This window comes from Sinohyriopsis cumingii, chromosome 9 (assembly GCF_028554795.1).
Source record: "Sinohyriopsis cumingii isolate HCF-2022 chromosome 9, ASM2855479v2, whole genome shotgun sequence".
NCBI lineage: Eukaryota > Metazoa > Mollusca > Bivalvia > Unionida > Unionidae > Sinohyriopsis > Sinohyriopsis cumingii.
This window is the reverse complement of record NC_142969.1, coordinates 122,484,236-122,496,257: the sequence shown is the minus strand read 5'-3', so window position 1 is coordinate 122,496,257 and position 12,022 is coordinate 122,484,236. Positions and strand designations below refer to the sequence as shown.

General features: G+C 34.0%; 1 protein-coding gene across 1 annotated transcript in view; it reads left to right on the top strand.

The window, feature by feature from the left end:
* Positions 1 to 12,022, top strand: part of LOC149792817 (molybdenum cofactor sulfurase-like) — a 117,683-nt gene that overhangs the window by 65,852 nt on the left and 39,809 nt on the right. The window contains exons 5-7 of the mRNA XM_089971271.1: positions 6,548 to 6,624; positions 8,560 to 8,759; positions 10,815 to 10,931. Of these exons, the coding sequence (XP_089827397.1) occupies positions 6,548 to 6,624; positions 8,560 to 8,759; positions 10,815 to 10,931 (394 nt within the window). The remainder of the gene's footprint in view (positions 1 to 6,547; positions 6,625 to 8,559; positions 8,760 to 10,814; positions 10,932 to 12,022) is intronic.

Sequence of the window (12,022 nt, the reverse complement as noted above, 5' to 3'; positions counted from 1 at the left end):
ATATAGTGAGGGAACATAAAGGAACAAAGCTTAAATTTAATTGCTTCTCATTGGCATAAATTGAGTGCAGAGTCATAAACCTCATCATACTTCTATTTTTTTGTGCTCAAGTGTCAGTTTCATCCAGGGAAGTACATAATTTAATTGCATAGATGCCGGTGATCCAAGGATCCATTTTGATTATCTTGGCACAGTAATCTCTCTCTGTCTCTCTGTCTGTCTGTCTCTCTCACTAAGCTGTGTAAATAAAATGTTTGCCATAATTTTTATCAGTACACTGAAGTCTGTCTTGAGAGACCAACTCTTTCGGCATCAATAAGTGGTCTGTCAAGACAGGTTGTGTCTATCAGAGGCTAAAAGATTTCATAAAACAGTTTATGTGTGCATGAAAAAAATTTGGTCATCATGGCAGGTGCTCTTCTCAGACTGTTTTTTTTTCATGGCAGATATTCTTCTTGAAACAATGCATTTTCATGACAGGTACAATATCAAAACAGGTTTTCTGTTGGTCTTTCAAACTTGGGTCTTTCAGGTCATGTTTTGTTTACCACCATCTTGGAACTATATATATATATATATATATATATATATATATATATATATATATATATATATATATATATATATATATATATATATATATATATATATATATACATACATACATACATATTGCTTTTAACATTGTCTACCTTGCATTAGATCAATAAATTTGTAATATGTACAGACAGACAGATGCACATTTGGAATGGTGTTTCACAGTATGTATTGTATTGTTATAGTAACATGCAATCATAATTTCTTAATGAAGGTAAAATTATGATGACAACATTAGAACATTAAAAGATATATATTATGACTTTATGGTCATAAACGAAGTAATAGAAAAGAGTGAAATCCAACAAGTTTTGTAAAATTCAACAAATAATTTATTTCCCTGGAAAGCAAAGTGAAAATTTATAAAGAACTTAGATACTGTGAATTTAATTCCAAACTGTCCAAAAAAATTTATCACCAGTCCTAATGAATATTTAAGTTCTAATTAAAATCCAGTGACCTACCTACCTACCTACCCACCCCCCAACCCACCTCAAGGGAATCGTCATGATTGTACATGTACTAAGTGAGCATCCCTTTATAAATTACTAGTATTATTCATTATTATCTCAACTGGTCATAATAATAATAATAATAATAATACCAATAATGACTTTATTTAAAGAGGGTAACACAATTAGCTAAGAACTAATTACCTTGAGGCCCTCATACAAAGGAATTTATTTATTTTAACTGCATCTCTGCAGCCATTGGATAGATTGGGTTTGGAAGAAGAAAACAGAGTGGGCATTTCTAAATTCAATTGGAATACTATTCCAGAGCAAAGTTCCAGAGTACTGGAAACTTTTTTGCATAATTCCATATTTACCAGAAGAGCTTATGGTGTTGATGTTTGCCCATCCAGCCATTAGCATGAGTTTGTCATCACTGCTCCTCCTAAACTATTCAGAGGATTTCCATAAAACTTTATGTATATGATTCATCTCATATGAACATAACGAAAATGGTGCTGCTCAAATATACAATATGGCCACCACACTGGCCATCCTGAGAATATTGTTATTACTACTGCTTCTGCATGGATGATTATACAGACATGGTGTTTCCACTAAAAGGCTTCTGCATAGATGATTATACAGACATGGTGTTTCCACTAAAAGGCTTCTGCATGGATGATTATACAGACATGGTGTTTCCACTAAAAGGCTTCTGCATGGATGATTATACAGACATGGTGTTTCCACTAAAAGGCTTCTGGTGATGTCATGCTGATCCTAAATATAAATGGTGATGATCTTAACTCAATGTTGCTACCATGGCAGCCATCTTGAAATTTTTATTATTACAACTGCACCTGAACAGAATGTCATATTTGATATAGGGTTTGTGGTCAAAGACTTCTTATAATGTCTAGTTACGATGATGTTTAATATGTCTGCCACAATTGCCAGCTTAAAATTTCTTCTCATCACTCTGAAGGAATAATCATGTCATCATAGGGTTTTTAAAATTTTGTTGTCACTACTCCCCCTGAATGGATAATCATTATGTCATGTGGTTTTTACTGAAGGATTTTTAATTATCTCTGCTTAGTCCGAAATTGGCGCCAAGACGACATCCAGTATGTGCATCACAGCAGCTAATTTGAAAATTTTATCACTGCTGAAGAATATCAGAGATGGTTTCAACAATCAGCAGTTATAAAATAGAAATCATATTGCCTTGATTTCCTGGTAATTCTTTCTGCATTATTGGGTGTCAGTTCAAGGGACTTTTCTTCTTCATATTAATTTTATTATTACAGTTATTATCATTGTCATCTTTAAACATCAACTCTAAAGGTACTTTCAGCTTTTAGGCATGCTCAGCACACGTCAACAATGTGTAGCTTCATTAGATAGCTGAAGTAAATCATTACCAATCATTTGGAGGCTGACAAACATTTGTTGCTCATAATAATATAGACTGGGTAACACTTTGGTTTATTTTTGCTCTAAAAAGATAATGCTAATGGTGCAATGATTCCATACATTCTACAGACTTAATAACAGTTTGTTTTGTTTTTCCTCTGAAAAAAGGAATGATAATGGTGCAGTGATTCCATCATACTCCAGACTGGGTAACAGTTTGCTTTATATTTCCTCCAAAAGGAATTTAAATGGTGCAATAATTTCAGATAGATATAAGTAATAATATCCTGTTATTGTTAAGCATTTGTTTAAATTTTATAGCACTGCTAATTAGTTCATGCGTACAACAGGTTTTTCTAGTATATAGCTTACCTTTTTAGTTTATATTGTTGCAGTCAGTGCAATAACTTGATGCACAGTTCTAATATACTGTTTGCATTATGTGGTAAATAAAGGAGATCCTGCATAGTTTTCATACATTGTAGAGGGAGCCACAGTAGCTCCAGCAGTTGGATGAGCATCTAATTTGTAATCCAAGGGGTATGGGTTCGTACCGTACATACATGCTTGTAAGGCAAGACTAACTGCAAATTACACTGGTCCAGATCTGCCTTCACATTATTAATGCATCAGCAGATCTGGGTCTTTGCAGTGTGTTAGGCGTAATCAGTACAACAAACAACATAGATTCTGGTCTGCTGGCACATTATGCCAAGGCAGATCAGGATCTTTGTTGTGTGCAGTTTGTCTTGACTTATAAGTTAGTGTATATGGGACCCACCCAGGACAGCCAGGTCAGCTTGATTTTGTGTGTCTTTGGAAAAGGTCCCATTTCCTCAGCATGATATAGTCCAAGATGTTTTGAAAGTGCCAACAAACTTGTGGTTGAAAGCGGACTGCGGTTGTAAGAGGTTGGGCAACTGTTTACTCATGTTGTCTTTCCTGACATTCCAAGTTCATCATACTTTATTTGTGCAACTTATGGAAAGCCATTGCCACCAAAAATATATTGTGGAAATAATATAAACAACTTTAAAATAAAACAAGAAAAGCTACATTGAAACAAACATGCTGTAAAATAATAATAATAAATCTCAGACAGTAAGATTAAAATTCAAATAAAACAAGAGATGCACAAATGAAACAGATAAATATCAAAAGAAACAAAGAAGATATGAATGAAACAGGCAAACTTCAAATGAAATGAACTGTATTTAAACAATAAGATCAATACTCAACTAAAACAAACAAGGCACGAACAAAACATACAGATATCTTCAGAAACAAACAGCATACCAATGAGACAAGCAAATGTCAAAATGAAGTAAATGGTATTTACATGAAAGAAACAAACACAAGCTTATTAAGCTAACGTAAAATGATACAAAGTAACAACAGAAATGTCAGTAAAAAAATCCCCACGCATATAAAACACCCATGCCCAAACACTACTGAGAAATGAACGAAACACAATAGTCAAATGATCAACTTTGTCGAAAGAACAGAGGGTGCCCATGCATTGTATGGAGAGAAACAGTTGTAACTATTGCTATAAAGCTTCTCAATGAAACAGCAGATCTGTTATATTATTTCAATGATATATTTTTGACAGCAATGGCTTTCCATGGTAACTCTTTCCAACTGCAAACAAAAGAGACCTTAATTGTCTGTTACATAAAGTGCTAGTGGAGTTAAGTATACACAGGCTAAGTTGGTGGTCAAGTGGTTAGCCTCTGGTGCCCGATGATCCAGGTTTAAATTTCGATGTAGTCATTTCAATAATGCTTGTTTGTCAGACATAAATAGTAACAGTCTGCAGGCAGTGGTCAGTCCAGACATAAATAACAAGGCTGCAGGTAATGGTCAGTCAGGACAAAAATAGCAACAGTCTACAGGCAATGGTCAGTCCAGACATAAATGTCAACAGTCTGCAGGCAGTGGTCAGTCCAGACATAAATAACAAGTCTGCATTCAATGTTCAGTCCAGACATAAATAGCAACAATCTATAGGCAATGGTCAGTCCGGACAGAAATAACAACAGTTTGCAGGCAGTGGTCAGTACAGACATCAAATAGCAACAGTCTGCAGGCATGACTATTCCCGTGTGTGTGTGTGTGTGTGTGTGTGTGTGTGTGTGTGTGTGTGTGTGGGTGGGTGGGTGGGTGGGTGTGTGGGTGGGTGGGTGCGTGCGTGCGTGCGTTTTTTTTTTTGTAGGCAACTTTTCAGTAATTGGCCATACACTATTCAGAGGTTATTTTCAGAGTTTAAACTAGACAGCATCCCTAATTAGCAGCATTTTCTTTCTCTCTCATCAAAGTAGCTGACCCATATCAGGTAACACCTGCTGAGACAAATGTGTAATTTTCAAGTCGTAAACTTTTAACAGAGAAAACCAGATTGCAACCACAGACTGTTGATTTTATCAGAGTCATAGTCAGGGAGAACTGTCTATCAAATTTTGTAATTCACTACCAAGATTGTTTTTATCCAAGGCTTTTATGAAGTCCTTCAATTGTAGCTGTTTACTAAACTGGTGTCTGGTTTAGAGGCACATCAGTACAGCCTGGCACAATTAGGTTGTAAAACCTGAAGGTAAATAAATTGATAAAATATGTAGAGGGAACCTTCCAAATAAAAGTAAAAATGTATTTCAGTAAGGTAAAAGATATTTAAAAATTTTAAAAGGTGAAATAAAATGAAATATACCAAAACGGTAAAATGTTGAAGTCTTAAAGTACAGTGTCATACTTTGTTATATCAACTGTTATTCCACAAAGAAAGAGATTATCACACTGATCCTATCAATCTTGTTTCTATTTAGTTGTAGTTTTAATTGTAGTAACAATAGCAGTAGTAGCTACAGTAGTAGTAACAGTAGCAGTAGTAGCTATAGTTGTAGTAACAGTAGCAGTAGTAACTATAGTAGTAGTAACAGTAGCAGTAGTAGCTATAGTAGTAGTAGCTATAGTAGTAGTAACAGTAGCAGTAGTAGCTATAGTAGTAGTAGTAGCTGTAGTAGTAGTAACAATAGCAGTAGTAGCTATAGCAGTAGTAGCTATAGTAGTAGTAACAGTAGCAGTATTAGCTATAGTAGTAGTAACAGTAGCAGTAGTAGCTATAGTAGTAGTAGCTATAGTAGTAGTAACAGTAGCAGTATTAGCTATAGTAGTAGTAACAATAGCAGTATTAGCTATAGTAGTAGTAACAGTAGCAGTAGTAGCTATAGTAGTAGTAACAATAGCAGTAGTAGCTATAGTAGTAGTAGCTATAGTAGTAGTAACAGTAGCAGTAGTAGCTATAGTAGTAGTAACAGTAGCAGTAGTAGCTATAGTAGTAGTAACAGTAGCAGTAGTAGCTATAGTAGTAGTAACAGTAGTGGTAGCAGTTGTTGAAGTAATGGTGGTAGCAGTAGAAGTAGTAATAGTGACAGTACTAGTACCAGTAATAGTAGTTGTATTGGTGGTAGTAGTAGTTGCAATAGCAGTAGTAATAATTGTGGTGGTGGTAGTAGTAGTAGTACTGGTAGCAGTAATAGTAGCAGTAGTGGTAATAGTGGTATATTTAGTTGTGGCAGTGGTAGCAGGAAGAGGAAGAACATTAGTATTAGTACTAGTAGTATACTTTCTTGCAGTAATATTACTAGTAGTAGTAGTCAGTAGTAATGGTTAACTAGTAGTAGTAGTAGTCAGTAGTAGTAGTACTAGTAGTGTTAGTACTAGTAGTAGTTGTCAATAGTAGTAGTACTAGTAGTATTAGAACTAGTAGTAGTTGTCAGTAGTAGTAGTACTAGTAGTAGTAATAGTAGTAGTACTAGCATGAGTAGTAATAGTTCTTGTTATAATACTAGTGGCAGTAGTAAACGTACTAGTAGTAATAGCAGTATTAATTGTACTACTAGTATTAGTATTAGTAATAATAGTACTGGTAGTAATGATATTTGTAGTAGTAATAGTTGTAGTAGTAGTAAATAATACATGTAGTAAGTACTAAATGTAGTGGTACTAGTAGTAGTAATAGGACTATTAGTGCATAATAAGTACTAAGATTTTGTAAACTATGGTAGTTTCTTCTTTTTCAGATTTGAAGATGGAACAATTTCATTTCTTGATATCATATCACTTAGATATGGATTTGACCTATTGGAAACTCTAGGAGGTAATTATCCATAGAGATCCCTCACTCTATTGTCTTGGTCTACAGCAGCCTATCTTATAACACTGATATGGCTCTCATTGCATTTTAAAATTTGTTTTATTTATTACTTCTTGAATTATTGCCCTTAGTTTTATTTGTTCACTAATAAAGAAAACCAATTAATTTAATTTCACATCATTAAATTTCTTATTTCTGTGTTTCATGTTATATGATGACAACCATGCTGAAAGATGCCACGTAATAAAGATCCCACAGTTCTTATGCCAGTCACTTTTGATGTTAGTGGGAATTATAATTTTTATATAGAGTGAACTATAGTTTTTATATAGAGTGAACTATAGTTTTTATATAGAGGGAATTATAGTTTTTATATAGAGTGAACTATAGTTTTTATATAGAGTGAACTATAGTTTTTATATAGAGTGAACAATAGTTTTTATATAGAGGGAATTATAATTTTTATATAGAGTGAACTATAGTTTTTATATAGAGGGAACTATAGTTTTTATATAGAGGGAACTATAATTTTGAAATTAAAATACTGTGTAAATTACAAACTTTTCACAAGAAAGGAAACACAATTTACTGAAATATTATTAACTATGAAGAAGATAATGGATTTATCCCAGCATTTATTTACAACAGTTTATGTCCCAGTGATGTCTGATTTATTATGAGTTATGTCCCAGTGATGTCTGATTTATTATGAGTTATGTCCCAGTCATGTCTGATTTATTATGAGTTATGTCCCAGTCATGTCTGATTTATTATGAGTTATGTCCCAGTGATGTCTGATTTATTATGAGTTATGTCCCAGTGATGTCTGATTTATTATGAGTTATGTCCCAGTGATGTCTGATTTATTATGAGTTATGTCCCAGTCATGTCTGATTTATTATGAGTTATGTCCTAGTGATGTCTGATTTATTGTGAGTTATGTCCCAGTGATGTCTGATTTATTATGAGTTATGTCCCAATGATGTCTGATTTATTATGAGTTATGTCCCAGTGATGTCTGATTTATTATGAGTTATGTCCCAGTGATGTCTGATTTATTATGAGTTATGTCCCAGTCATGTCTGATTTCTTATGATTTATGTCCCAGTCATGTCTGATTTATTATGTTTTATGATTTATGTCCCAGTCATGTCTGATTTATTAAAGATGTGAAAGTGAAATGAATGATATTGAAATAGGAAAATTTACAGTATCAATACACGAAATTGAAAACTTAATTGTTTTTTAGACAGCTTTACACTTTATGTTTTTTTGAACTCCAAATTGAAGATTTGTATTGCCTTAAACATTTCTCTTGGTGATTTTAACTAAATATAAGAAAGCTTTTACCAGCATCAACGTTTTAAAATTAAGCAAGGATAAGATAATATTCCAAGACAGCTTATATTTGGTTCATCATTAATTTTTGAATATCACAAACATGTAGCTTAAAAATGTAACTAAACAACATAAATCATGTCGATGTAACAGTGACAGTAGTAATGATAACAGATGTTGGAAGTTCAAAACTTGTTATTTTTATTTTTAATTTCTGTAAATTTTCCTAAATTTTATCATGTTGGTCCATTCTGGTTTTGCCATTATGTATGAAATTGTGTTATAATGAATGAATTTACAATGAGGGAGATTTATACTTTCTTTTATTTACACATATGTAACAGTACTATTTGCCGTATATGCTCACCTATAATTTGAGTCCAACTGCAAAGAACATAGATCCTGATCTGCTATAGCATAATGCACCAGCAGATTAGGGTCTTTGTTGTTTGTTCTACTGATTACTCCAAACAAACTGCACAGACACAGATCTGACAGTGCATTATGCAACAGCAGGTATGGGTCTGTGCAGTTTGCAGTTGGATTCATCTTTAAAGCAAGTATATACAGCATAATGTAATTACTGTGTTTCACTTATAGGTGGTATCCAGAGAATTTCCCAGCATACTTTTGTCATAGCACAATATTTCCATCATCAACTTCAGTCACTTCAACATGGCAATAAGGCCCCAGTTGCTAAGATATACTGTGACACAGATTTTGATGACATCACCACACAGGGGCCGATTATTAATTTTAATATCCTACGTGCTGATGGACAGTTTGTAGGTTTTGTAGAGGTAAGGTTATACTAATAAGAGATTAATTTTAAGCTGCTTGATACACATTGATTGTACAAACAGTTCTTACAAGTTCACAATGAGAGAAAAATTTTATATATATATATATATATATATATATATATATATATATATATATATATATATATATATATATATATACCTACCTACCTACCTACCTATCTACCTATCTATCAATATATAAGTATATCTATCTGTACAGTATATAATAGAAATGTTGGATATATTATAGAAATGTAATATATATTATAGAAATGTAATATTTGATTGTTCAGTCTACACTAATTGACTTGCACTACCCAGTATGCAGTCAGAGGAGAGGTTACATGAACTTGTGAAATGTTGACACATCATGAATATGCAACTTGGGATTTTTCCATTGCTAAAATTAGCCAGCTACTGACAGTAAATAATAGCAACACTGGTGTTGAAAAGTGAACTTGTCAGAAACTTTTGCTGTTCATATTTTTGCAAGTCTTGCCATAGACCTGAAGAGGTGGTCTTTTGTCTGTCATCTGTCCATCATTTGTCCATCATCCATCCATCACCTGTAACCAATTTGTTGTCACTACAGGGTAGATTGTCATGAAACTGTACAGGCACACATTTATCCCATGGTCTAGTTTGAATTGTGGTGCCAACTGGACATTCAGTATGGCCATCTTGAAAATCTTATTATCACTTTTCTTCCTGAATGGATCTCAGTGGATAACCATATCAAAATGGGGTTTTCACTGGAAGGTTTTACTTCATGTCTAGTTGGTCCTAAATGAAATGGTGCAGTTTTGATGTCCAATATGGCTTGCATGATGGCCATTTTTAAAAAATTTCCTATCACTAAACCTTCTTAATGGAAAATTATATCAGCATGGGGATTTCACCAAAAGACTTCATATGATATCTGGTTGTAAATAAAAATAGTTCCGGTCTGACATCCAATATGGCCACCATGGCAGCCATCTTGAAAATCTTGCTATAACAACTCACCCTACATGGAAAATCATATCAACATGGAGATTTCACCAGAAGATTTTATATCTTGTCTAGTTGTAAATGAACACAGATCTGATCTGACCTCCAGTATAGCCACCATGCCTGCCATCTTGATAATCTTGTTATAGCTACTCATCCTGATTGGAAAGTCATATCAACATGTGTTTTTACTGAAAGACTCCTAACAGCGTCTTGTTTTTCTGAATGATTGCTAGCTTTACCTTTGGTTGACGCCATATTTCTACTAATATGCTGATGTGCCATAAAATGCCTGATATATACATGCATAAATTCTATGTCTGAATGAAAACGGTACTGAATTGATAGTCATATCAACATAGGGTTTTCGGGAAAGATTCCTTATGATATCTAGTTAATCCTAAATGAAATTGGAGGCAATCTTATATCAAATACGGATGCTATTTTAAAAATCTCATCACTACTACTCCCAAATGTTTGGCCATATTGCTAATGGGTTTTCACCAAACGATTTCTAATGATGTCTGTTTGCTCCACAATGAAATTGGTGGCTCTCTAATATGAATGCCACAGCAAATAATTTTAAAAACTTTGTTATCGCTGACAAATGTCTGATAATTTCATCACTCAGAAGTTAAAAATAAGAAACGGCCTTATCTTGAATTTCTGCAAGGGGGGGGGGGGACAGGAGAGCTTCAGTCTCTTCAGGGAACTCGACTCATTTTGACTCAAAGAAAATAGATTTTTGGGCAGCAACTTGTTTTTGGAGTAGTTCCTTGACCAAACATTGTGAATGGCTTGCACTCATGGTAATAAATAAACCTGTAGCTTTTTAGGCTTATAGGTCAGAGGTCATAATACATCGGATGAGAAAATAATCATTTCTGCATGGTAAGTTTTGTTCAAAATTATTGTGACCCATTAATCAATAATCATTAGAGTTAACTATTCCCTACTGCTGCCTGCATAGAAGATTTATTAAATATGGGGTAATATTTTTCTCTTTTCATTAGTTTTTAGAACTGTTTGAATTCATTGTTTTCTAAAATATGTTACCTTCAGGTGGACAAGATGGCCCAGTTGTACAATATCCACCTCAGGACTGGGTGCTTCTGTAACATTGGTGCCTGTCAGAAGTTTCTCAACCTCAGCATTGAGGAGGTTAAGGCTAACTTTGAGGTAAGTATGTTTTCAGGCTTGAGATATTGTTAATATTTACTTATAAGATATCATTTCACCATAAATACTGTATGTGACAGTATTGTATGTCAGATTTTGATATATAATACCAAGCAGCGTCACGGAGCATAATCATTGTTTGAGATTATTAAGTATTTAATGTTAGAAGTAGAATGTCAAACTCCAGGCTGTAACATTTACCAAAATGTGTTCACTGTCAGGACTGATCGGGGCCCTGAGTGGCCGAGTGGTCTAAAGTGCTCTCCGTTATGGATCAATGCCATCTCATATCTGTCTGCGTGGGTTCGAGTCTAGGATTCAGCCAATGTAGGTATGTGAGAAAGCTTGCCAGTAGCTTCTCATGGGTTGGTGGTTCTTCCCGGAGTTTTCCAGGGTTCTTCCTCCACCATTAATACTGGCCGCCATGCATAGCCTATCGTGTGCTAAAAAATGGCGTTAAACCCAACAACTCAGGACTAATCAGTTTGGGATTTTGTCATCCACTTGTCAAGGACATGAGGTTTCCGAAAATTTACTTGACTCACCTAACCTTTTAATTTGACACAAAAAATCCTTTTAATCACATGCCAAGATTTGATGAGATGTATGCACTTTTTAATCCATGGAAAGAACAAAAGAAAAAATGTAGAACATATTTATTTCTTAAAAGAATTTCATTTTCCAAAAAATCTTTGGTTGATGTATTACATTTTTATACTTCAGGTTTTAGCTGCTGGATTTCAACTTTTTTTAAAATATGTTTGCCACTTGGACCAGCACTAACTCAGCACTTGATAGCTGGGTCTGGGTTGAAGTCTTCAAGCTCTGGTTCATTAGCTGAAATGTTAATTAGAATTTGTAAGCTGTTTTGGTTTATGAAATTCTTTAATGAAGTTGTGATTAGGTTCATTGAACTATAAATCCTCACTCTTGATTTTCCATAATGGGTTAAGATGTAGACTGTTAAGCTATCTCTTTATTTTCATTTCAGTTTTATTTAGCTTTAAAAGGGCCTTTCTAGGGGAGTGTAAGTAACTCTAGTATCACAGATATTCTGCATAGACTGTGCTGCACAGGCCTTGTGAGACCCA